Source organism: Ceratotherium simum, chromosome 35 (genome assembly GCF_057802395.1).
Source record: "Ceratotherium simum simum isolate JZ-2026a chromosome 35, ASM5780239v1, whole genome shotgun sequence".
Classification (NCBI taxonomy): Eukaryota; Metazoa; Chordata; class Mammalia; order Perissodactyla; family Rhinocerotidae; genus Ceratotherium; species Ceratotherium simum.
Window position 1 is genome coordinate 22,719,276 of NC_141934.1, and position 25,870 is coordinate 22,745,145.

Below are 25,870 nucleotides of genomic sequence, written 5' to 3' on the forward strand. Positions count from 1 at the left end.
CTGGCCTGTGGCCACCGATCTGGGGGCAGGGCACCATCTCGGCTCCTAGTACTGGGCCCCGGAGTCTAACCCGCGTCCACCCTGCTGCACTGGTTGGAAAAGTGGATTCCAATCCTCCCGTCTTCCTTTGCCGGGGCCCACAGCACAGTTGCCACCTGGGATGTCCACAGGACCCGGGCACGGGTGAGGATGGAGGCAAATCACGGGCACGCGTCGTGCCTAAAGGGGGCAGCCACTCTTCAGCTGGCTGTTGTCACACTGGAACCTGGACGCAGTGTGGCCAGATCTTACAGTTTTCAAGAGAGGCCAGTAATCGCAGTTTTTATGTGACATGCCCCCACGTTTTAATGGTGGCAAACTAATTAAAAAACCAGGTTTTTTTTTTCTTTTTTTGCTGAGGAAGATTCGCCCTGAGTTAACATCTGTGCCAATCTTCCTCTATTTTTTAGTAGGTGGGCTGCCAGCACAGCATGGCCACTAAGAGTGGTGTAGGTCCACGCCCAGGAACCAAACACCGGCTGCTGAAGCCGAGTGTGCTGAACTTAACCACTAGGCCACCAGGGCTGGCCCTCAAAAACCAGTTTGTAAAAATACCATTTTGTACAACACCTCTGAGGACCGACCCCCCACTTCACACCCCCAGCTCCAGAACAAAGCAAGCAGGACACCCAGACATTATTATACAATTCTGTATTGAGCGACGCGTTTACAGAACGTGTTCCTTTTTTTTTTTAAATTTTAAACAAAGTTCATCAATCTCTCATAGAAACGGTTTTGTGAGTTTTTGTTTTGTTCTGACCGTCATAGGACGTGAGCCTGACAAAGTTGTTCACGGGTCTGCCAGCTTTAGGCACAATAGGATTTCCGTGTTCAAAAGACTATGCTAAGTGCTTATTCGAATCCCGTTACACAAAAGCCAGATCTAGGTCTCTAAGACTCATAGTCTGCGTGTGTGCCTGGAGTGCACTGCGGTGTGGGTTTCAACAGCAAAAAGTGGTGTGTTCCCCCATGGTTGTCTTCGCTGAGATAGGGCGGTGGTGGTTAAAAGGAGATGTTTTGTTTGTTCCACATCTGATTACTCTGAAAATTGGTCACTGTTTCCTATTGTCAAAATATAAAAATACCTTCATCTGGATAAAAATGTATACAGTGGAAAACTCTTCGATGCGTAGCCTGGGTGTGCGGAAAAGGAGCTCTTCTGCAGGTTTGCGTTCTTCACCGACTGGCATGGAGACCGCAGCCTGGGCTGGGTGCACGCGAGTTGAGATTCTGGAACGGCCCTCCGCTGTCCCTTTCTGGTCACTGGGTTGCTGGATTGCATCCTTGAAACCCCCGTCCGCCATCTCTCCCCTGCACTGGATTGGCACCGAATATGGCCACCTTTTCCTCGTCATTCTGGATTCAGCTGGGGAGTCACCAAATTCAGCCTTCCCACACAGTTTGCAAAAGGAGAAGACATCAAAACAGGAGACAGAGATTCAACAACCAATATGGTGGCTGTTCCATCCAAACTGAGAACTCTCCCCCAGAAACCAAGATGACGAAGACGCCAGAGGAAGGGCTTCTCTGAGCTGGGGGGTTGAGTCCTTGCTGCCCAAAAGGTCATGCGTTGGGAGGCAGGTGGGAGGCCTTGGAGACTGGGATATGGTGGTCATGCTGTGGCGCATTCAACCTTCTCGCTTGGTTCTGCATGGACCTGGAGCTGCAGGTGCCTTCCAGAAACAGCAGCAGGGCCAACTTGAGAGAGAAGACAGCGAGGAGGGGAGTTGGCCTCTCTAGTTGCATGAATCTCCTTCTTGGCGTTGGGTGCTTGTGGGATGATCAACACTGATATTTTAAAACACAAGGAGGGAGGATGGCGGCCACAGTCTTGCTCTGGAAAGCTGGTGGGGAAGCTTCCTGTGCTGTGGCCACAATTCAGGCTGGGGAATGGGGTGACTCTGGCTCAAGTGCCCCTCCTCCAGTCACCTGCCTCCGTGCCTGGCTTTCCAAAGGATCCGGAAACACATCTTGTCTACAGATGGACGAGATCGATGTGCACAGGCTTCTGACCAGAGGTAGTGTAACCAGTTTGTTCTGGACCACGTCAGGTAGGGCGGTCGGCCACAGCCCACACCTCTACAACACCTACAACAGCACGGGACACTCTGCGTTGTCCAGGTTGCAAAACAGACCACCAGAGTGGAACACGTCCTCAACGGCATTGAGGTTTGCATTTAGAGTCTTCTGGACTTTCTCTTTCCAGCTTGGTTTCTGGAAGGACAATAGCAACGCGCTGTGTCTCACAGACAGATGTGGAAAAAACCGCGGTTCGAGGGTTATCTAAATTTTGGTCAGTCTCATAGTGTTTCGTGATGGCTTTGAACAATTGTCTTCTTTTAATCTCATCTAGTGGCAAAAACGACACAACTTCAGTGTATACTTCGCAACAGTTGTGGCAGCATCCTGATTTTATAACTCTCTGTAATATCAAAACAGCATCAGCTGGGAATAAATTCCAAAGGATCCTTTATTAAAATATCTAAAAGAAGTCTATAAATATTTATTTATTTTTCTAAAAGAGTTCAGTTTCCAGGTGAAAATGTGAAGCCACTTTGCTTCCGCCTCCTGCAGAGAGGCCGGGGTGGGGGGGGAGAGGGTGCCCCCTGGGGGGGAGGTGCCAAAAAGAGGAGGCCGTGGCACCTGCCCCACCCACTTGCTCACAACTTCATCAAACTAGGATTACAACAAAAAACGTAAACGCCATAACATTGCTGTCCACATTTGGACGGCTGAGTTCCTCCCTCCCTTACCCCACCCTGTCTGGGAGAGTGAGTGAGGGAGGGAAGGTGGCCACCCGGGTCTGCCCCCCACCCCCACCTTCAGAACTCCCACTCCAGGGCCTCCTCCCGGTTGGCTGCCCTCTCTAGCCGGTAGATGATGCTGTTCAAGTTGGCCATCTTCTCATGCCGCCGCTGCAAGTTGGGGTTCACCTTGGCGCTGGGGTGTAAGGCCCCAGCCGTGTCAGCAGTGGGGCTGGTGCTCGGCACTTTGGAAGGGGGGGCACTGGGTGGGGATGGGGAGATGGGGGCTGAGGAGGAGGGGACGGGTGACACGGACATCATGAGGCCTGGCGAGGAGGCGGCCGAGGGCGAGTTCAGTGACACCTCCAGGCTGCAGCGTGAGGACTCCGAGGCTGACTTAAAACTTAGAGGGTCCGGGTATAGCCGCTCCCCACCTTCACTCTCTTGGTGGGGTTGCAGTGAGGGGCAGTCTGGGGTGGTCCCACCTGGAAAAAGGAGCCCTGGGGCCACATTTGGGAGTCTGTCATTACCCGGAGGGTTGGGATGCCCCTCTCTGGGGGAACCTTGGCCTTTGTCCAGCTCCCCTGCGTCCTGGAGCTGGCTGCCCGCCTCCTCCTCAGCATCCTCCTCTGTCTGTTCCTGCTTGATCCTCACTTGCCCCTTGTCCTGGGCGGTCAGGGCTGTGACGCTGTCCTCGGGGCCCTCCTGAAGCTCCAGTTCCTTCACGGTAGGCTTCTGGTCCTCAGCCTCGGAGTCGGGGCTCTGCAGTGTAGGGTCTTGGTGGGAGTGGTGTGGCGGCAGGACACCAGAAGCCCCAGTGGGTTCGAGGTCTGGTTCGTCTTGGGTCCCCTCCACCAACATCTCCCTGCGCATCCGGGACCTGGGGCAGAGACGGTGGTGAGCGAGGGGCTGGACGGGGGACCTGGCTAACACTGGACTCAACCCATGTGGGTGACATTTTGACCCCACCCACTTCTCTGGGGGTTCACCAGGCACTAAGCTTCTTCACATGTAGCATCTCAGTAAGTCCTCTCCACAACCCTACAAGGTGGGTGCTATTATTAGCTCTACTTCAGAGCTCAGAGATGTTGAGTGACTTGCCCCAGGACACACAGCCAGTAAGTAGCAGAGCCAGGACTTGAACTCAGGACTGTTGGGTTCCAGAGCTCGAGATCTAGACCTGTGCCATCCAGTACAGTAGCAACTGGCAGCACGTGGCTCTTGAGCACTTGATATGTGGCTATAAGGGTAAAAGACACACTGAATTTTTTTTTTTTTATAATTTTATTTATTTATTTTTTCCCCCAAAGCCCCAGTAGATAGTTGTATGTCATAGCTGCACATCCTTCTAGTTGCTGTATGTGGGACGCAGCCTCAGCATGGCCAGAGAAGCGGTGCGTCGGTGCACGCCCGGGATCCGAACCCGGGCCGCCAGCAGCAGGCCGCCGTGCACTTAACCGCTAAGCCACGGGGCCGGCCCGACACACTGAATTTTGAAGGCTTGATACAAAAAAAATTGCAAAAGATCTCATTAATAAAGTTTTTATATTGATTACATGTGGAAATGGTTATTTTGTATATATGGGCTAAATAAAATATACTATTACAATTAGTTTAATCTCTTTCTTATTTTTTTAATGTGGCTGCTAGAAAATTTTAAATCACGTGTGCGCCTTGCATTATATTTCTAGTGGATGGCACTGGTCGAGAGCATTTCTCAAAGTCAAACTCAGATCTAGTTTGGGGTGACAACTCCCCGCTTCTCCCCTGCAGGGACTCTTAGACATCGGCCCAGAAGGGGAAACTCAGGCGTGGAGAGTGACCTCTCCAGGTCACCACGGCACACAGGGGCAGTGCTGGGACCAGAACCCGGGTACCCGAATTCCAGTCCAGAACCCTGTCTCTTCACTGCAACCACCTGCCTGCGGTGGGAGGGAAACTTAGTCTCCTGCACTACGTTTTACAACAAGGAGGGCCGGGAATGGGTCTAACCCCATTGACTAGTTTCCTGATAGCAAATGAGGCCCAGAGAGGCCCAAGGACTCCTCCAAGGTCACAGAGCGACAGGCTTCCTCAGCACCTTCAGTGCTGTGGCTCTCTGCCCATTAATATTAATAATGAAGTAAACGTTGTTGATATAATGATGCTAACAATTAAAAATTGTAATAATAGAGGGCCGGCCCGGTGGCACAAGCGGTTAAGCGCGTGCACTCTGCTCCGGTGGCCTGGGGTTCGCCGGTTCGGATCCTGGGCGTGCACCGACGCACCGCTTGTCAAGCCATGCTGTGGTGGCGTCCCATATAAAGTAGAGGAAAATGGGCATGGACGTTAGCCCAGGGCCAGTCTTCCTCAACAAAAAAAGAGGAGGATTGGGAGATGTTAGCTCAGTGCTGATCTTCCTCACAAAAAAAAAAGAAAAAAAAATAGAGATGAGACTCAGAGAGGCACTGTCACTTGCCTAAGAACACACAGCCAAGGCGGGACTTGAACTCAGGTCTGTGTGCTGCCTGGGCTGTGGGGGGAGGAGATTTCAAGTATCGCCCCCTTCCAGGCTCCTCCCTCCTCTTCTCCCCTGGGGATCAAGAGACCTCGCTCTGCCCCGGGACGCGTGGAGGGCTCTCCTTTCTGGCACCCGTGGGCACCAGAGACACTTCCTGCTCAGGAAGGTGGGCGGGGGCGCCTCAGAGATGGTCCCTGAAATCCATTGAGCCTTTCTGCAGGGCTCTAGGTTGGCCTCAAGAGCCCCTCTGCAGTCTCCTTAGACTGCGGGACCCAGTCACACCGCAGGAAGCCTGGCCCTGCAGGCCAGCGCCTCCCGGGACTAGGGACCGGAGGGCGGCAGGAGCAGCCACAGAAACAGGAGTCACCCGCCCCTCAAGGTGGGGGAGCCAGGGGCTGCCAGAAGGGTCTCCCTCAGTCTGGGGAGCCGGAGAGGCCAAGAGCCCCAGTCAGGGCTCTGCCATGAGGCCCAGTGGGTACTCAGGGTTCCCCAGGCCTGGGCCCCAGACACCATTCCCTGGCCCTTCGCAGAGGCAGACGCAGAGCAAGCTGGTGGTGTCATAATAAAGAGAGTGACGATGATAACTGGGCCGGGTGTCTCATGTAACTATGATAGCCCATCGAATCCTCGGGCTGACTCTATGAAGTAGAGCCTGTTTTGTTTTTTTTTTTGTGAGGAGATCAGCACTGAACTAACATCCGCCAATCCTCCTGTTTTTTTTTTTTTTGCTGAGGAAGACGGCCCTGGGCTAACATCTGTGCCCATCTTCCTCCACTTTATATGGGACACCGCCACAGCATGGCTTGCCAAGCAGTGCGTCGGTGCACGCCCGGGATCCGAACCAGCGAACCCTGGGCCGCCGCAGCGGAGCGCGCGCACCTAACCGCTTGCGCCACCGGGCCGGCCCCAAGTAGAGCCTGTTATGTCCCCATTTTACAGGTCAGGAGACTGAGGCTCGGGGAGGTGAAGTGACACGCCCGGGGTGTCCCAGCTGGACATGGGGGAGCTGGGACTTACAGCCAGTTCGGCCCACATTCTAAATCTAAACATCCACCCAAGACGGCCTCCCCGTTCCCCGACGCCACATGGGCTCCCTCCAGGCCCCGGGCGGGGAAGGGGGTCTGGCCGAGACCCCTGCCCGCCTCCCAGCAGCCACCCCCACCTGTAGTTGTGGAACCAGTTGATGACGGTGTTGGTCTTGAGGTTGAGCTGGAAGGAGAGGAGCTCGATGGTCTGCTGCGAGGGGTAGGGCTCCAGCTGGTAGGCCTTCCGCAGCGCCTCCTTCTCCTCGGGCGCCAGCACCACGCGGGGCTTCTTGATCTGCAGGAGGCTCAGGTCCTGGGGCTGCAGGCAGGGGCTCGCGCACTCGGAGCGCGTGGCCGGGGACTCGCTGTCGGAGCCGGTGCTGATGAGGCCGTACCTGCGCTTCAGGTAGGCTGGGGGTGGGGGGGAGGGCTGAGAGGGGCCCATGGCCGCCTCCACCCCCACCCCCCAGGGGCACCCGAGCAGAGCAGAGCAGGGCCTGGGCGCGGCTCATCAGCCAGCCCCCCTGAGCCCCTCATGGCCCACACTTAGGGCTGCCCTCAGTCTCATCCTTCACTCCCTCCTTGCCGTCCTTCCACTCCCTCCCCAGCCCTCCACTGAGATGGGGCCTGCCCCACCTGCCGAGAGCACACCTGCCTCTGAGGTCTGAGCACACGCCTGCGTCTGAGGTCTGGTCGTCAGCACCCAGGTGCTAACGTATGCAGAGAGCATAGCAGGGCCCTCACAGATAGGAAGAGCCCAAAAAGGGGTGCTATGCTTGCTCCTGATTGTCAGAAGTGTCCCTGAATTTCACTAGTCCTGTTGGGGGTGGGGGCAGGGCGTTAATTTAAAGAAACCCGGTAAGCCCATGATGCATCAGAACCTCCAATCATCAAAATGTGAAAAAAAAAAGCCCACTTGAGAATGGAGGATGTAAGGTATTAGGGGCTCATTTAATCCTCACAGCAATGCCCTGAGGTAGATGCTCTGGGCTCTTATTTCCAGAGGAAGCAGAAGGAGGCACAGAGAGGGGACGTAACTTGCCCAAGGTCACACAGCCAGGAAGTGGCAGGCCAGGTTCTCAACTGTAGGGTTGTCTGGTGCCAATGCCCCGCCTTGGCGCCCTGGATGACAACTTTTCCACTCCTCGTATCTCACCTCCCACTGGACCCTGAGCTTTTTAAGACCCAGGAATTCCTTATGCACAGCACGAGACTGAGTGGGCACACAGCAGGCGCTCAGCGCCGGCACATCTTCCCCGGGACATAAGAGACTACCAGACAACACCCACCCCTCAGGGAGGGTGCTCATAATTCTGAGCTTTGTTGTGCAGAATCTGGGTGATGGGCAAAGGGGGATCTATACAACAGGGAGAGGATGCAGAGCATGGAGGGATCAGAGAGAGAGCTCATGGGGGACATGCAGCTGGGGTTGGCAGAAGACTCTGGAGCAGCTATGGCTGCGTGGAAGGATGCTGAGAGAGACGGGGCACTGGCATTTTAATGGGAGAAGTGGTGAACAGTCTAACTGCTTTCCGGTTTATTCTGTGGGACTGCGATTTCTTGCAGCCCCACGCCAGGCTGAGACTGGACCATCGGGGCCCTGGATTTCTCTGGGTCACAGCCAGACACGGTTCCAAGGGGAAAACCCGAGTCAGAGCCAGAGGCCTAGTGCCCACCTTTCTTCTCCAGCTGCTTCACGTCCCTCAGCTTCTCCACGCTGTGGGGGTCGCTGAGCCACAGCTGCATTCGCACAAAGGGCTCCCGCCCCTTCAGGCTCAGCTTGTGCCAGGGTTTGGGCCGGGACAGCAGGTCAGACACGGAGCCCTGCGTCAGCCCCAGGATGCTCTCCCCGAATAGCCGCTGTCCTGGGGACAGAGGAGAGGGCAACCCGTCACCCAGGCTGGGCGGAGGGCTCCCAGCTAAGACAAGAAACAGGCCAGAGACACAAGGGAGCCCCCGAGGATGGAAGGAAGGACCAGACACATGGGGTGGACCTGGAGGGGTCCTTTCTGCAAAGGAGGAGATTTCGGGGATGGGGACCAGACAGCTACCAACAAAAATGCTGTCACTATCTAGATGTTCTTCACCGCTAGAGGATCTCTGAAATTGTCTGCAAACTCTATGTGCACAAATTAGTATCAGCTTGTTTGACAATAATTTGACAGATTCTATCAAAATGTCAACGTGCATAGCCTCTGATCTGGCAATTCCACTGCCTGGGATACATCCTCCAGCTGTACTTGCCCGAGGGCACCAAGACGCACACAGACATCATTTCAGGAGAAGCAGGAAATTGGAAACAACACAGATGCCCATCGGTTGGGTAAAAAATGTGGGGCATCCGTGGCCTGAAACATTTTACAACAGTGAAAAAGAATGCAGACAGTCTAATCGTTCCCGTGTGGAAGGGTGTCCAGGAAACTGTTAATATTTAAGAAGCAAACTGTAGGACAGTATGTGTGTGATTTCATCTACACAGAAAAAAGAAAAGAAGAAACTAGGTGTACGTTTATTCTCATGTGTTCAGAAAGTGTCAGATACATACAAACTGAGGAGTGTGACTGGGAGGCTGGGGGATTTTATTTATTTATTTATTAATGAATTTTTTCTGTACTGTTTTAAAATAATGAACATGCCTTATTTTTATAATAGAAATTGTAGTGAAAAATTTGGGGTTTGTGTGCATCCCTCTGGGAGGGGGGCATGACCTGGATCTGAGAGGCGGAGGGGTTTGTGATCCCAAAAGCAGAAGAATCAGAGAACAGATTTCTCCTCTGTGACCCGAGGGCAGGAGGTCAGTCCTGGGTCAGGACTGAGCTAGAGTCTCTGTGACTGGGATTCTCCCAGTCCTTCTGGAAGGAAGTTTTGACAGCTGTGGGCTGAGGATTTCAGGTCATATCAGACCTGCATTCACCTCCCTTTTGTCCCACTCTAGGGACCCAGGTCAGAGTCAGATGCCTCCCAGAGGGTCCTGGATGCCCCAGGGCTGACTGGCACCTGCAGGCTGTACCCCAGGGCCCTGGATCCCACTGCGGGCACTTCCCTTAAGTAGGAGCCGCCCAGGGCAGGATGTAGCATCCCTGATTCCCGCCACCCATACCTAGGTTGTTGTCTGTGAGGACCTCTTTGACCCTCTTGGTGATGGAGTACGTGTCCAGCTCTGGGGACATGGCCACAATCTCCTGGATGCCCCCGGAGGCCTGGCTGCCCGAGCACATCTTCCCACCCAGCGAGGAGCTGGAGCGTCCCTCTGGCTGCTGGTTCTCCTTGCTGCTCTCCAGTGACAGGCTCAGGGGCTCCTGGGAGCTCTTCTCGGGCTCCGTGGGGCTAGGGGGTGGGGATGGCGAGGACCTCGGTTCCGTGGGACTGGCTGTGGGCCACAGAGAGGCAGAGAAGGCAGTTAGCACAATCTGGCACAGACATACACAGTTTGGGCAGGCTTGTTTGTTAGAGCCAAGAGTTGGCAACAGCCCATTCTGCAATGATCACAGTAACATCTCAGGCAGGGACCATCCTGGATGCAAAAATGAGCAGATGAAGGTTCAGTGAGGAACAGGATATTTACATAGTCTCAAAGTATCTCCCTGCAGGATACTTATTAATCACAAAGGGAAAAAGAGTAACTTTACAGTGGAACTATCTGGCAGACACCACATTAACCAAATGATCAAAGTGATCATCACCAACCACAGGACAAATCAACAATCGGTGCCTCCTGATACGAGGTACTGAGAAGGACACAGCATCACTTCTGTGATATTCCCGCCAAAGCGCATGGCCTGAATCTAATCACGAGGAAGCATCAGACAAAGCCAAAAAGAGACAGTCTATAAAATAACTGGATTCCAGTCTTCAAAAGTGTCAAAATTGAAAAACAAAGAGAGGCAGAACAACTGTCCAAATTTAAAGAGACTAAAGAGACATGACCATGAATTACAAGTGGTGCTGAATCTGATCCCAGGCAGGGAAAAATGAAATCACATAAAGGGTATTATTGGGACAATTGAGGAAACTTGAATACAGATGGTGGGTTACATAATGGTGGTGTATCATGGTAAAATTTCTCATTTTTGGGAATTACTTGCTGAAGCATTTAGGGGGTAAAGGGACGTGATGTTTCCAGCTAATTTCTCAAATGGTGGAGAGAGAAAGAGCACAAATGTGGTAAAATTAGGAACTGGTGAATCTGTGTGTTGGGTATAGGAAGTTGTTGTTCTATTGTTTCAACTCTTCGGTAAATCAGAAATTACACCAAAAGAAAATTAAAAAAATGAAATTGGCAACAATCTCCAAGTCCAACCACCAGAGATTAGCTAAATAAAATATGATGAGTCCCTGAAGCAATTAAAAACAATGTAATGAGAAGATGTCCCCATAAGATGAACAAGTTCAGGATCTGATGCACAGCGTGGTGACTGTAGTTAGTAACACTATATTATAATGTGTTAAATACTCGACAGTTGTTCTTCGAGGAGAGTGGTCATGGCCCCATCACAGCAACAACTACCACTGCAACAACCACACAGTGGTAATCATGCGAGGTGAAGCCTGCGGTAACTACTTTTCTTTTCTTTTCTTTTTTTTTTTGTGAGGAAGATCAGCCTTGTGCTAACATCTGCCAATCCTCCTCTTTTTGCTGAGGAAGACTGGCCCTGGGCTAACATCCATGCCCATCCTCCTCTACTTTATATGGGACGCCGCCACAGCATGGCTTGCCAAGTGGTGCGTCGGTGCGTGCCTGGGATCCGAACCGGCGAACCCCGGGCCGCCGCAGCGGAGCGTGTGCACTTAACCACTTGCACCACCAGGCTGGCCCCGTAACTAACCATCTTGTGGTAAACGTTTTGCAATATACACATGTATCAAATTGCCACACTGTACACCTTAAACTTACACAGTGTTGTATGTCAGATATATCTCAGTAAAGCTGAAAAAAAAAGAAAACATGTCCATAGTACATTGGCACATTAAAAAAGTGAGTTTTTAAACCACGTCTTTCATTTGTCAAAAGACACTTTGTGTGAATGTATAATAGAAAAACCATTTGGAAGACATCTTGTGGGGGGGTGACTTTGCCAAACCCCATCCCTGACTGTTAAATGGGGCCACAGAGCACACGGCACTATACTCACACCCCCTAGTCGGGGCCATCGGGGGACTCCACGAGGCAATGGGGGTTCCCCCCTGAGGAGGTGGAGTCACCCACTGGACTTTCCAGTGTGAGCCGAGCCTCCTGACACTCCAGGAGGGCAGGGGACGTGCCAGGGAGACGCCCCTAATGGTGCGGGAGTGTGGTGGAAGGTCTAGGAATCCCAATGCTGGTCCATATAGTACCTTCTGGCAAAGCAGAAAAGGGTGCCTCTTCCTCAAGGTATTTGACTGCCGCCTACTGGAAATTTGTTAGAATAAACAGAAAAATCTGTGATGGCTAAGAAGGGAAGGGCCCCATAACCGTCCTGCAGTGGCTTTGATTCCAGAAGGGACATCCTGAGCCTCTCTCTGGGTGGGTTCTTCCTTCCTTGTGGATGGTGAGCGGATCACTCTCATCAGACCACTCTCACACTCCAGAAGCTTTAATGGCTCCCCACTGCTCCTTGCACAAGGAACATCTACCTCCTTGTCCTGGTGTTTAAGGCTTTCTTGTCACTGCCCACCCCACAGACCTGGAGCTCCTCACAGTCCCTCCAGTCACCCCTCTCCCCACAAACCTCCTAGGTATGCCTTTGCTCAGGCTGGTCTTACCACTCTGAAGACCTTCCCCCAACCCTGAACTCCTATGCATCCTTCAAGACCCGTCTCATAGGCCCCTTCCCTGAGGTGCACACCTTTGGGGTCTAATAGGTCACTGACTACACATTGTCACAGTTCACTATAATTTCTTGCTTGTGCCAGATCACTCCCTTATCAGAGACACCAATAATGACGATTATGATGACAAAAATTAATAAAGCTTCCTTTTATTGAGCACTTACCACTGCCTGGCGTGGTGCTACATGTTTTACACCCATGATTTCAAGTCACCCTCATAACACCTCTAGGAGGTAGGTGCTGTCATCCCATTTTACAGATGAGGAAACTGAGGCTCAGAGAGCTTAGGCAATGTGTCCAAGGTCACACAGTGACTAGAGACAAAATCAGGACTTGAGCTCAGGTCTGCTTATGCCCAAGACTGCCCTCTCAGGTCTGCTTACGCACAAGACGAGCCCCTGGAGGGCAGGGACCAGGTGTTAGTGAGTCCTAGAGCCTAGGGAGGCAGGAGTGCTGGGAAGACGTCTGTCAAGTGAATAAATTTCGACCAAGACCCCTCATTACCTTTGAAAGGGGCAAAGGGAAGCCTCCAGGTTCTGAGTGGTGGCATCACAGGCTTGTGTGGCTGGCAGCCCATGTGTGGGGGCACGAGACTCTAATGTCCCCTCCATCCCCAAATTGGCTAGTCCTAGCCACCCAGGGGCATCTGTGTGATGCTGGAGCTGACAGGGACATGTCCCCTGTCACTGTCACCAGCACAGACACAAAGCTGGTGGGAGGGGCCACCCCGGGACAGTGAGAGGCCGGGGAGGGGGCTGGGCTCAGTGGGAGGAGAATCAAGGGTCTTCGAAGGCATCTGCCTCTTGGAAAACCATCTGCACCCCGCCCCCCAAAGGGCCAGATTTCCAGCTGGAGAAGGAGTGGGATGAGGAGACGGAGACACACCCAGATGATGAGCCCTAAACCAGCCCCCCTCCCATCACCCCCCACCCCAGGCAGAATGCTGGCCTCTCCCCACTGCTCTGACTTCAAGGACCGCTTCTGACCAAAGAACTGAAAGATTCAGAAATCAACTCGATCAGGAGGAACACACTAATTAAAGGGCTGGGGGGCTGGACGTGCACAGTCGCGCTGGGGGAGCTTGAGTAGGGGCGTGGGGGGAGAATGGGGAGAACAGGGTGGCCAGCCGGTCTCGGTTTGCCCAGGACTTTCCTGGTGTTAGTACAGAAAGTCCCCTGTCCTGGGCAACCTCTCAGTCCCGGGCAAACGGGAGGGTTGGTCATGATAGAGAGAGACGGTGAGGGAGAGAGGGAAGGGGAGAGATGGAGGGAGGGAGAGAGACGGTGAGGGAGAGAGGGAAGGAGGGAGATGGAGGGAGAGACGGTGAGGGAGAGAGGGAAGGGGAGAGATGGAGGGAGGGAGAGAGACGGTGAGGGAGAGAGGGAAGGAGGGAGATGGAGGGAGAGATGGTGAGGGAGAGAGAGCGAGCGAGCAGAGGTGGAAGACGACGGTGAGAGAGACGTAGAGAAAGAGGAACACGGGAAGAGGGAGACAGAGACGGACAGAGAGAGAGGGGACAAAGAGACACAGCAAGAAAGACAAGGGGCAGTGAGAGACAATGATGGGGGAGAGACGGAGGGGAGACAGAGGGACCGTGTAGGGAGCAGGGCTTCCTCAACGCTCGGAATTCTGAGAAGCTGGGACAGAAGCGCCTGGAATACCGACGGTGACCACTGTGGGCGTCGCTAAGGAGGCTGGTTCATTAAGCCAGAGTCTGCGGCTGGCGGCTTCGGGGGGCGGCGGGGGGGAGCTTTGTAGCCTCCCTGCATCGGGCTCCCCCCAGCTCCCCGGATGGTGGGCCTCCATTTCCAGTCCCCGCCCTGGTGGCCGTGTGGAGGGGCCGGGGACAAAAGGGTGGCTAGGCCAGGTCCAGACGCAGCCCGTCAGCCAGACTTGTGGGCCGTGGGTCACTCCCGCCTCCGGGCTGTGGATAAGTGGTGGCCTTGGTTGGATCAGCCACCACACATGCCCCGGGGCCAGCAGCTACCGCTCACATCTGGGCCTCCACGCGCCTCGGCCCGGCTTCCTGGTCTGTGGGTGTCAGGAGACCAGGTGTCCACCCTCAGTGCCCACACCTCCCACCCCAAGCCCTGGATGCTCCTGCCTCCCAGCCTTTGCCTGTGCTGTTCCCCCACCAGGAACACCAATCCTGATCGTCTCTGCCTAACTCTGTCCTCCCCCAAGTCCTTCCACAAGCCGAACAGTTAGACATCGGGGAATGCAAATCAAGACCACAACGAGATACCACGTCACATCCACCAGGATGGCTACAGTCAAAAAGGGAGAACAGCAAGTGTGGACGAGCATGTGGAGAAACAGGAACCCCCATACGCCGCTGCCGGGAGTGTAAATGGTGCAATCGCCATGGAAAACAGTTTGGAAATTCCTCAGTGAGTTCAACACAGAGTTACCATATGACCCAGCAATTCCACTCTTAGATGTGGATCCAAAGGAACTGAAAACAAGTGTTCAAACAAAAACACGTGCGCGAACGTTCATAGCAGCATTATTCACAATAGCCAAGGGGGGTCCATCCACACAATGGGATATGACTCAGCCATAAAAGGAATGAAATTCTGACATGTGCCACCACATGGATGAACTTGAAAACATGATGGTGAGGGAAAGAATCTAGACACAAAAGGCCACATTTTGTATGATTCACTGATACGCAATGTTCAGAGCAGGAAGGTCCATCAAGTCAGAAAGCAGAGTGGTGTTGCCAGGGGCAGGGGGTGGGGAGTGGGAATGAGCCTTAATGGGTGCGAGGTTTCCTTTTGGGGTCGTGAAAATGTCCTGGAACTGGACAGAGGTGGTGGTTGCACAACACTGAGAATGCACTAAATGCCACTGAATTGCACATTTAAAAAAAATGGCTAAAATGGTAAGTTTTATGTTATGTGAATTTTACCACAATAAAACAAATTATTTAATTAAAATACAACACAACACAACACAACAACAAAAAGGATGGGAACCTTTCACAAGTGTGGGCTCTGCGAGAGGCACCCTAAGAGGCCGGGGAGCGTGATGGCTAATGGCCCTGTGTTCTGACACTGGCTCTGCCACCAATGGGCCGGTGACCTTGGATAAGTCACTGCACTACTCAGACCCTCGGTTTCTTCTTCTGTAAAACGGGAATGACAAACAGTCCCCTGTCGGGACTGATGTGAGGATTAAAGAAGAAAGCAGTGCAGTGTTTCGCACGGTGTGACAAGTGACCGCCGTCACTGTAACGGTTGTATTAGTCCTCATAACAGCCCTATGGAGCAGTTTTTCAGTTAGAAATTTTAATTATAAAATATTTCAAAGCTATAGGAATATACAGAAAAGAAAAATATGTCCGTCCTCCGTCCCTTCCTGGGGCCCATCACTTTCACAGATGTTAACACTGCCCTGTTTGCTTCAAATCTTGTTTGTTTTAAAGACAAAAATCGAGGGAGACAGCCAGAGCCCTCCCCTCCCCTGCCCTCCTCGTCTCTTCCTGGTCCCCGCTCTGCCCAGGCAGCCCCTCTCCCCAGGCTGGTGGGCCGGGCTCCTTCTTACTTTAACGCACAGCCTGCAGCCATGATATGACAACAATGTGTAGCCACGTCTGTGGGCGCTAACTTCTAAAATAAACACCATCACCCAGGATGCTTTTGTGGCTCCACAGTACGTTTCTGGTAGCATTCCTGTTGAAACCTAGTCCATACCTGCCCGTCTGGTTCATTTCCTGAGCCCGAGATGTGGTTTTGTCCCATGGACCGATCCCCTTCAGAGACGGGCAAACTGACTGAGCTGAGGGCTTCGGACTCAGGGTCCGGCCTCTCTTCGTCTTTGCCTCTCTGGTCTCAGCGGGCAGGTCAGATGTCCTGTCCTCACAGCCACGTCCCCTCACAGCCTGGGTGGGCACCTCAGCAGGGCCAGGACAGACCTGCCCACTGGTCGTCTCGGGGGAGGGAGCCTGGGCTCCCTGGAGCCCCCCATCCCTCCACTCTCGGGCTCTGTGATTTTGGGCAACACTCTGAGCCTCGGTTTCCTCACCCGGACAAAGTTCAGACTCCACTCTGTCTGTGCATCATTAATGGACGGATAACAGCTGCTCAAGCCCTGTGCTAAGAAGGATTCTGAGGCTGCATGCTGGATTACTGAGAAAAAGAGATCAATCAACGATTCCCGACAGGGGATGGGAGGGTGGGGCTCTGCCTGCAAAGTATTTTCTCCACCTGCTCCGGGCACCCTGGCGCCACCTGGGGGTTTAAAACCAGTGACAGATGCCTCTGTCTGGTGAAGGAAGGCTGACAGGGAGCAGGACACGGCTAGGCGCACACTGCAGTCTTCCAGGGGAGAACCCTCGGTGCCGGGGCCGTGGGGCCGGAGAGGGGCAGCCGCGGGCAGCAGAGCCGCACGGCCCCCCACTGCACAGACTGGGAGAGTGGGGCCCTCTGCAGTTGGGGGCTGGCAGCGCCCCTCGAAGGGCCCGTCTGCACTCACCCTGGGAGGCGCTGGGCGGCTGGCCGGCGGCCTGGCCGGGCTGGTCCGAGAGCCACAGCTGCATGCGGATGAAGGGCTCCCGCCCCTTCTGCGTCAGCTTGCTCCACGGCTTCGGCCGTGACAGCATGTCGCTCACACTGCCCTGCGACAGGCCCAGCACCTGGGCACGGTGGGCAGGAAGGGAAGGTCAGCAGGCCCCTGGGAGCCCGGCTGTCCCCTCCCCCCTCCCCAAGACCCTCAGGGCGCACTGTTCACTCCTGTGCCCTGACAGGCCAGGGCTGCCTTCCTTTGTTCATCTGCCAGGCGCCTGCCACGCCCTCCCCAACATCCCTACAGGTAAAAATCCCACCTGGATTTAAGACCACTTCAGTGCCCCCTCCTCCAGGAAGCCCTCCTGTGCCTCCCACTTGGGTCACCTCTCCCTCCTCTGAACTCGCCTGACTCTCTGCCTGCCGCTCTGCTAAGCGGAGAGTGATGCTAAAAACCACTTCACAACGGTACCAGGGGCACCACCAATCAGGAGACCCCGCTGGGCTGAGCCTTAACCCTTAGTGGCCGGACCAGGGGAGGGATGGCGGTCCAGGAAGAGGGAGGCAAGTGGCTGTTTCCCGACCAGATGGAAGCGTGTCGCTGCTCTAACAGCTGCTCTAACAGCCGGAGAACTGAATGCCAGCCTTGCCCGTGGGCGCGTCCCCAGCGGGCCCTGGGGCCGCGGGATGCAGGAAACGGCTTGGGTGTCGGGGCCCCGCAGCCCGGGGGGGGAATCCTGCTCTGCCCGGCGGCGCTCAGACCCCCTCCTCCCGGGCCGGGCCCACCTTCTCCCCGAAGATGCGCTGGCAGATGCCGTTCTTGGCGAGCTTCTCCTTGACCTGGCGCGTCAGCTCGAGCGTGTCCACCTCGCGGTACATGTAGAGCTCGTACTGCTCGGGGGTCAGCGGCGGCACGGTGGGCCTGGGCGTGCGGGCCACGTAGGCCGGGTAGCAGGCCAGCCGCCCGGCGCCCGCCTCGGGGCCCCCCTCGGCCTTGAGCTCGCCCGCCCGGGGGGGCTCGTCCTCCGCCGCCGCCCCGTCGTCCTCGGGGCCCGCGGGGGCCTCGTCGGCGCGGGGCCAGGCGCGCCCGCCGGGCTGGCCGGAGTGGCCGGAGGACGAGGACGAGAGCGAGGGCGACACGGAGGCGTGGGGCCGGCCGAGGAGCCCGCGGTCCGAGGCCCAGTGGTGGTCGAAGTAGCCGGCGTCCCCGATCTCCGACTTGACCTTGCGGATGATGCTCTGCACGAAGGCGGCGGGGGACAGGACCGTGAGGGGCGTCTGCGTGGCGCTGCAGCTGGTGCCCCCGCCGCCAGCGCCGTCCTCCTGCTTCACGAAGGCCGGGGGCCCGTTCTGGCCCACGGCGGCCAGCGACGGCCGCTCTGGGGGCGAGGGCGGCACCGAGCGGCCCCGGGGGCCCGCCTCCATCTCCAGCAGGGCCTGCTGCTGCGCCTGCATCTCGCGGCGTGCTTGCTCCAGAATGTTCTTGATGGCATCTTCCGAGGCGCTGGCGGGGGCTGTGCTGTTGGTGATGCTCGATGGGGCCGTCGAGTTCTTGGGCTCACCTAAGAGGAGGATGACAGGTGGCAGGAGGCCCATCATCAGGGCATGGCTCAAAGGGCAAAGATGTTCACGGCACGGCATTATACCAGCAAAATGTGGGAGGCAACCTCTGTGTCCAACAATTGGGGATTAGTTAAGTAAATCATGGTCCATCTGTACGGGAGAATATTAGGTAGCTGTCAAAAATCAGGTGGACGGTGAGATTGTAGCATATGTGGTAAAAGTGCTCATGGGGATAAGGCAACATTTATTCTAACAGTAAAATAATGGCACAAAGCCAAATGCCCACAGAGAAGAGAATGGATACGAAATAGTGGCATGGTCACACAGTGGAATACCATACAGTGACGGCTGCACAACACTGTGAATGGACTAAATGCCACTGAGTTGTTCACTTTATTTATTTATTTTTTTAATTTTTATTTATTTATTTTTTCCCCCAAAGCCCCCAGTAGATAGTTGTATGTCATAGCTGCACAGCCTTCTAGTTGTTGTATGTGGGATGCAGCCTCAGCATGGCCGGAGAAGCGGTGCGTCGGTGCACGCCCGGGATCCGAACCTGGGCCGCCAGCAGCAGAGTGCACGCACTTAACCACTAAGCCATGGGGCCGGCCCAGTTCACTTTAAAATAGTTAATTTTATGTTACGTGAATTTGCCTCAATTTATTTATTTATTTATTTTTTTTGTGTGAGGAAGATCAGCCCTGAGCTAACATCCATGCTAATCCTCCTCTTTTTGCTGAGGAAGAGCGGCTCTGAGCTAACATCTATTGCCAATCCTCCTCCTTTTTTTTCCCCAAAGCCCCAGTAGATAGTTGTATGTCATAGCTGCACATCCTTCTAGTTGCTGTATGTGGGACGCAGCCTCAGCATGGCCGGAGAAGCGGTGCGTCGGTGCGCGCCCGGGATCTGAACCCGGCCCGCCAGTAGCGGAGTGCACACTTAACGGCCAAGCTACAGGGCCGGCCCCAGAATTTGCCTCAATTTAAAAAAAAGTAATACGTGCCTATTGTGCAGAGCTAAGAAAGCACAAAAAGTTAAGATGAAAATAAAGATTCCCTCTAACCGTTCTCCCAGAGGCAACCACACGAAATAGTCTTATGTACTTCCTTCTGGGCTGTTGTGCAACCCCCTGCATGGACAATTATACCCGATATGTGGGAGTGTAGCCTGGTTTGTCCCCACTTAGTATCAACAGGAGTATTTTTCCCTGTGATTAAAAGTTCTTCTATCTTTAACGGATGCATATGCCACTGAAGGGATATTCTCTGCTCTACTTACCCAATCCCCCACTGCTGGACACTTAGGTTGTTTCTAGTTAGTCCCTGTTGTGAACAACCATAAAGGAAAAGCTTGTATATAAATCTTTGTCCCCATTCTGGACATTTCCTTCGATTCCCAGAAGTAGAATTCCCGAGTTATCAGTCAGCCATGTTCATTTCCTCCCCAGGGGACTGCTAGTTGCTCTATGCTTAGCACTCACTCTTGTCAGGGGGGTAGGGTGATAACCTTGGCACTTTTCCTCTTGCTGAACTCTTCACAGACCCTGAATGGAAACCCCCTGGCTGGGCCACTGGTGTCAATGTTTCCTCTGCTGTGATGCTGCCTTTCAAATTTCCCCGCTGCCTTGTTTCTGACCCCTCGGTGGGAGGGCACTGTACAGGGAGTCAGGAGACCTGAGTTCTCCTTTGGTCTCTGTAACTGTGAGCACATCACCCCCTCTCTGGCCTCAGTTGCCTGTCTGTTTAGTGGGAGAGTTAGAGTAGATTGTTTCTCATGGTTACTTTCACTCCAATGTCGTGTCTCATCCAAATCTATAACCTGTGTCTAGCACACAGTAGGTGCTTAATAAACGTTTACTGAATGATTGCCTCTCTCTGGCTATAGGAGCTTACCAAGAAGAAAGAAATGGATGTGCACACAGCAGGGCCTCAGCGGATTATAGGGGTGGGGCAGTGCAGGCTCCTGGCCAGGTAAGCCTCCCCCGCCTCCCCCCCCCCCCAAGGAGGGAGGGCCCTTGGGAAATTCGGCTCCAGCTGCAGCGGCTTGGGAATCGGGACACTTGCTCGGAGTCGCCACCAGGGGGCAGCAGACACTGCAAAAATGGAGTGGGAGCACTGAAGCCAGAATCCGGTTCTAAGTCAGCAATGGTCTACACCGTGTTGCACTACACCTGGCTGCAGGGATGTGACTCGGTCCCTGGCTGCAAGAAGCCCCCAGACTGGTGGGAGGGACAGCCACACCAGCAGAGCCATTTGTGACACGAACAAACAACAATAGAGACACGATGATGATAACGTTAACGGTAACGATGGCAACATTTCAGGGGCCCCTTCCACGTGCCAGGCCCCAGGCTGGGCGCTGCCACACCTGATCTCATTCCATCCTCACACGACCTTCAGAAAGGAGTACTAATACTGTGCCTATTTTGAAGATGAAAAAATGGAGGCACAGAGACGCTAAGTGACTTGCCCAAGGTCACATGGCTAATAAACAGCAGAGCCAAAATTTGCAGCCAGGCCAGTCTGGCTCCACTGCACCAAGCACTATAGGTAATTATGGGGGATCCAAGGAGGGGCAGTATCCAATCCATCTGGATGGGGGTGGGGGGCTTCCTGGAGGAGGTGACTTCTGAGTTGAGTGGTAAAGGATGAGCAGGAGTTGGCCAGGTGAAAGGTGTCGGGGTAAGGATGGCATTAGGGGCACAGGGAACAGCATGAGGATGGGCATGGCTGTAAACAGTTCATGTGAGAGGCGTGGAGGGGTTGGGAGGAGTCTGAAGATTACAGGGCTGCAGGCCTTGTTGAGGAGCTGGGATTTTGTCCTGAAGGCAATGGGGAGCCACGGAAGGATTCTGAGGAGTGACATGACCCTGTGGGTGCTCTAGAAAGATCCCTCCAGCCTCTGGGTGGAGAATGGGCTGGAGCGGGTCCTGGAATGTCACGGGAAGAGCAGGGAAAAGGCTACTGCAAGGGTCCCAGCGAGGGACGATGGTGGCTCCCTAGGCTGGTGGCAGTTGGGTGGGAGTGGACAAGCTTAAAAAAAGCACTTCGAGGGTGACTGACCCCTGGATGGGGGGACTGACCGGCTGTCGGAGGGGAGGGGTCAAGGACACTCCCTCACCCCACCCTGGGTTCTAGCACCATCTGTGACAGGTTCCTGGGCCCTGAGTGAGGGGCAGGGGGAGACCGTGAGATCCTCTCAGACACGCTGACTTTGAGGTGCCAGCGGGGACCCTGGTGGACATGCCCAGTGGCCGTTGGCTTGTGGCTCCGGAACTCTGGAGAGGGGTCTGGCCTGGAGGGGGAGCGACGCGGGCCTTGCTGGTTGTTGAAACTTCCAGGAGTGGGTTAACTCACCCAGGAAGAGCAGGAAAGTCAGAGGGCCTGGGGGGAGCCCGGGGGGGCCCGCATTCGAGGGGCTGATGAAGAAAGTGCTGTGGTAAGCTGAATAATGGGCCCCAAGGCGTCCACGTCCCAGCCCTGGGACCTGTGACTATGTCACCTGGCGTGGCACAAGGGACTCTGCAGGTGTGACTAGACGTGAGGGTCTTGAGCTGGGGAGATGATCCTGGATTATCTGGGTGGGCCGCGTCATCACAAGGGTCCTTATAAGAGGGAGGCAGGAGGTCAGAGAGAAAGACAGAAGATGCCATGATGCGGGCCTTGAAGATGGAGGAAGGGGCCACGGGGCAAGGAGTGCGGGTGCCTCTGGGAGCTGAAAGGGGCACGGAGACGGATTCTCCCCTAGAGCTTCCAGAAAGAACACAGCCCTGCTGACACCTCGACTATTCTGGACTCCTGACCTCCAGAACTGTACGAGAACGAATTTGTGTGGCTTTTAGCCACTGAGTTTGTGGCTGAACGGCAGCACTAGGGACTAACATGGCGCCCACCGGGAAAGTGCAGAGGGCCCGGTCTGAGAGGCGGGAGGGAGCCAGGAGAACAGCGTCTCCTGGGAACTAGAAGCTGGAGGTTCAAGGAGGAGGGAGGCCCGACGGTCAGGGGGAGAGGCTCAGGCCTCTGTGCTTCCGACAAGCTCCTGTGGGGTTCCTGATCCCTGTGCCTCCTGAAAGCTGAGGACAGACAAGCCAGACCAGCGCCGCCAACAGAACCCAGCGCAGAGGGACGTGTCCTGCAGTCACGCTGCCCGACACGGCCGCGCCCGTCACCTGTGCTATGGGGTGGGGCAGCGAGGAAGTGAAGTTGTAATTTCACTTAATTTACTTAAGTGGATACAGCCACACGTGGCTGGTGGCTCCCACACCGGACAACACAAACCTGGTGCTTTCCAGGCCTACACCTCGCCTGGCTGCGGGTTGTGAAAGAGGCGAAGAGGTTCTGACCCTCTTGGACACCCCCCTGGGGTGGACAGAGGGGGACGAGGGGGACGAGGCCCCGCCCGCCACGGTCACACTCACCCCCCTTCTGAGACTCGATCTCCTTCTTGGCCTGTTCCAGGATGCTCTTGATGGCGTCGTCTGAGCCCGTCTCCGGTGTGCGGATTCTCGGGGTGATGCTGCCTGGGGGAGGCAAGGAGGCCTCTGTCGTGGGGACCTGCGTGCTGGGGGTCAGTCCCTGGAGCTGGGCCCCAGGGGCGAAGGGCTGGTCCCCTCCTCCCTCAGAGTGAGGGCCAGACCGTGAGTGTGTGTGCTAGGACCACCGCTTAGCTAGTCTGTGGACCCACAAGTGATTCTGCTTGAAATAACAATAATAACAGAAACAATAATGACGGCAGCCACCACAACAGCTAACAGTTCTCAAGCAGTTACTCCATGCTTTGTACCCATCTGACCCCCCAGGCGGCTGACAGATGGGGAAACCGAGGCACAAGGAAGCTGAAGTGAGCTGCCCGAGGTCACCCAGTAGGTGAATGGCAGAGAGGGGACTCAAACTCAGGCATTTGTGAGGTCACAGCTTGGGCCCTTCACACGGATTACCCTAAAGACCAAGTCTGGCAAGGTTGGCGCTCACCCAGGCCATCCTGCAGATGGGGAAACTGAGGCTGGGAGGTGCTCAGGAGTCCCCGCCAGGGCAGCCCTGGGCCCCAGCCTTCCCCCCTTTATCAGCCTGAGCTGGCCCGAGAGGGCCGGGGGGAGCCACAGGCCCCCGGAAGGAGGGAGCGAGGATGTTTCCTTGTTTTACAGGGGGGAGACCGAGGCACGGAGAGGCGCGGTCGCCTGTCCAGGCGGCGCAGCTGAGGTGGCAGAGCCAGGCTCTGGACCCGGAGCCGTGCCCCCGCCCCGGCCCCGGCCCCGGCCCCGGCCGCGCCCTCACCTCGCTGCCGCACCTGGATGGTCCTGAGAGCCAGCACGTTCTGCTCGTCCGACAGGAACTGCCTCATCTTGAGGAAGGGCTCCTTGCCCTTGACCGTGAGCTTGCGCCACGGCTTGGGCCGGGCCAGGATCTCGCTGACCGAGCCCTGCGACAGCCCCAGCACGTAGTGGCCGAACACGCGCTGCCCGATGTTGTGTTTCAGCAGCTGCTCCTTCACCTGCAGGGCGATCCCCGCCGTGTCCAGCTGCTCCTCCTCCGCCCCCGCCGCGCCCCCGGCCCCCGGCTCGGGGCCCCCGGGCGGCTCAGCGCCGGGCGCGGGGGTGGCCGGGGCCGTGGGGGGCTTGGCGCCGTAGAAGGCCGGGGGGAACACCAGCAGGCCGCCCGCCTCCCCCTTGAAGGCGGCCGGGGGCATCATGTGCTTGGGCAGCAGCGCGTCCCCCGCCAGTCTCTCCCCCGCGGCCAGGCCGGGGAAGGGGGACAGCGAGAAAGTCCGAGGGCCATCGGGGCCCAGGCTGGGGCCCAGCAGGGGCTGCCCGGGGCCGGGGGACAGCGGGTCCTCGGGGCCCGGCGGCGGCGGGAGCTGCGGGGGGGACGGGTAGGACGGCTCCATGCCCAGCGAGTCCTTGAGGGAGTCGTCCTCCGAAGGGTCCTCCTCTAGAACGCGAGACGGACAGACAGACAGACAGAGGAAGAGGGAGAGACAGACAGGAAGACAGAGAAGCAGGCGACGAGGGGGAGAGAGAGAGACAGAGACAGAGACAGTGAGAGACAGAGAGAGACAGAGCAATAACGAGAGACACAGAGAAAGAGACACGAGGGACAGGCAGACAGGGAAACAGGGAGAGAGAAATAACGTGAGGGAAGGAAAGCGACAGAGGGGAGAGAGAAACAGGGAGACAGAGACAGTGAGAGAGAGACACAGACGTAGAGACAGAATTGGGGGGAGGACGGGGGAGGAGAGGGCAGGGGGTGGGGAGACAGCGCTATGGCGTCCAGCAGCTTGAAGGGCGCCCGCTGGCTGCTTCTGCCAGCACCTCCCCCGCCCCGAATTCCAAATCCCCATCCTTCACGGCCGGCCCACATGCCGGCTCTGGGGAGCCCTCCCTCCTGCCGTCAAGAACAGTAACTGAGCACAGCACCCCCGGAGTCTGGATTAACCCCCACCCCAGCAGGCTGCCCCGCTTTGGGCCCCCCATCTTGTCGTACGTGTTTGCGCTTCCCATGAGCACAGCATCTGGGAAGCAGGCCCCATTACTGCCCCCATTTTACGGATGAGCAAACAGAGGCGGCAGAGAGTCTTGGCGGGGGCCACGCAGCTAAAAGGGCGTGGAGCCGCCGTGTGGGGAGAAGGGGCGAGAGGCTGAGAAGGCGATCTTGGGGAGAGAGCGCCCTCCTCGCCCCGTGACCTCTTCCTGCTGCTCACAAGGGCTTGGGGCTGATCGGAGCCTCTCGGGGGCCTGGGGAGGGCCCGAGCGAGCTGCGTACTCGAGTGTGGGTGTGGACACCCCTCGGCACAGCTGCCAGCTGGCCTAGCTGTGGACAGCACCTGGCTCAGCACCAGGCACACAGCAGGCACTTAATCAATGTGCACCCCTTTTCTCCATCACTGTTCTGCACACATGGAAGGCAGTGGTCCACGGCCATGAAGACCAGAGAGCAGGCAGCCCCTACCCCGGCCCCTCATCCCCGAGAGCACCCCTCCTCCCCTACCAGGGCCAGCCAAAAGACCGGGCTTTTCCAGAAGGAACTTCTGCCCGGGGAAGAAGGCCTCCTTCGCCAGCAGCAGGGAGTCTTCGGGCTTGGCCATGCCCTGCAGAGACAGGAAGCCGGGCTGAGGGCACGGCTGCTGGAAGGCTCTCGGGGGCGGCCTGCCCTGCGGGGACAGTGGCGGGGATGCTCACCTGGGGGAGGCTGCAGGTGCTGGAGGCCAGCTTCATGGCTTTCAAGATGCTGCCAGGGAAAGTGGAGAGTCGGAGGCCAGCCAGGTTCCCCGGCCTGGGGAGAGGCCTTGCAGGAGGCACCTCCCCCTGCTCATCATCCTGATTGCGAACAAGTGCCCCCGTCCCCCCAGACCCTACGTGACGCTGGACTCACTGCAACAGCAGGCCTGTGGGCTGGTTCCAGTGTCACCTGGAGCGGTAACCGACTCACAGCGGCCGGCGAGCTAATCTGATTAATGCATCACCCCCTCCCTGCCCCCCAGTTGCAGCACCGACAACAAGGCCAGCTCGCGTGTTCTCCTACGGGCAGCTCAAGATGGCAAAGGTTAAGTTTTTTTTTTTTTTTTAAATTTTATTTATTTATTTATTTATTTTATTTTATTTTTTTGCCCCCAAAGCCCCAGTAGATAGTTGTATGTCACAGCTGCACACCCTTCTAGTTGCTGTATGTGGGACTCGGCCCCAGGATGGAC

At 55.9% G+C, this 25,870-nt stretch overlaps 1 protein-coding gene across 6 annotated transcripts in view; it reads right to left on the minus strand.

The window, feature by feature from the left end:
• Positions 1 to 681: 681 nt before the first annotated feature.
• Positions 682 to 25,870, minus strand: part of CUX2 (cut like homeobox 2) — a 249,458-nt gene continuing 224,269 nt past the window's right edge. For 4 of the 6 annotated variants that reach the window (XM_087423311.1, XM_087423309.1, XM_087423307.1 and 1 more), the window contains 10 exons: positions 25,359 to 25,407; positions 25,168 to 25,288; positions 23,458 to 24,111; positions 22,602 to 22,703; positions 17,408 to 18,183; positions 16,593 to 16,752; positions 9,409 to 9,678; positions 7,985 to 8,173; positions 6,446 to 6,719; positions 682 to 3,663 (listed from right to left, as the gene is read on the minus strand). In XM_087423311.1, coding sequence (XP_087279437.1) covers positions 2,862 to 3,663; positions 6,446 to 6,719; positions 7,985 to 8,173; positions 9,409 to 9,678; positions 16,593 to 16,752; positions 17,408 to 18,183; positions 22,602 to 22,703; positions 23,458 to 24,111; positions 25,168 to 25,288; positions 25,359 to 25,407 — 3,397 coding nt within the window. In that variant the 3' untranslated portion in view covers positions 682 to 2,861. Of the gene's footprint in view, positions 3,664 to 4,070; positions 4,284 to 6,445; positions 6,720 to 7,984; positions 8,174 to 9,408; positions 9,679 to 16,592; positions 16,753 to 17,407; positions 18,184 to 22,601; positions 22,704 to 23,457; positions 24,112 to 25,167; positions 25,289 to 25,358; positions 25,408 to 25,870 lie in introns of those variants that run through there. The other 2 variants (XM_087423310.1, XM_087423313.1) reach the window with 2 other exon arrangements.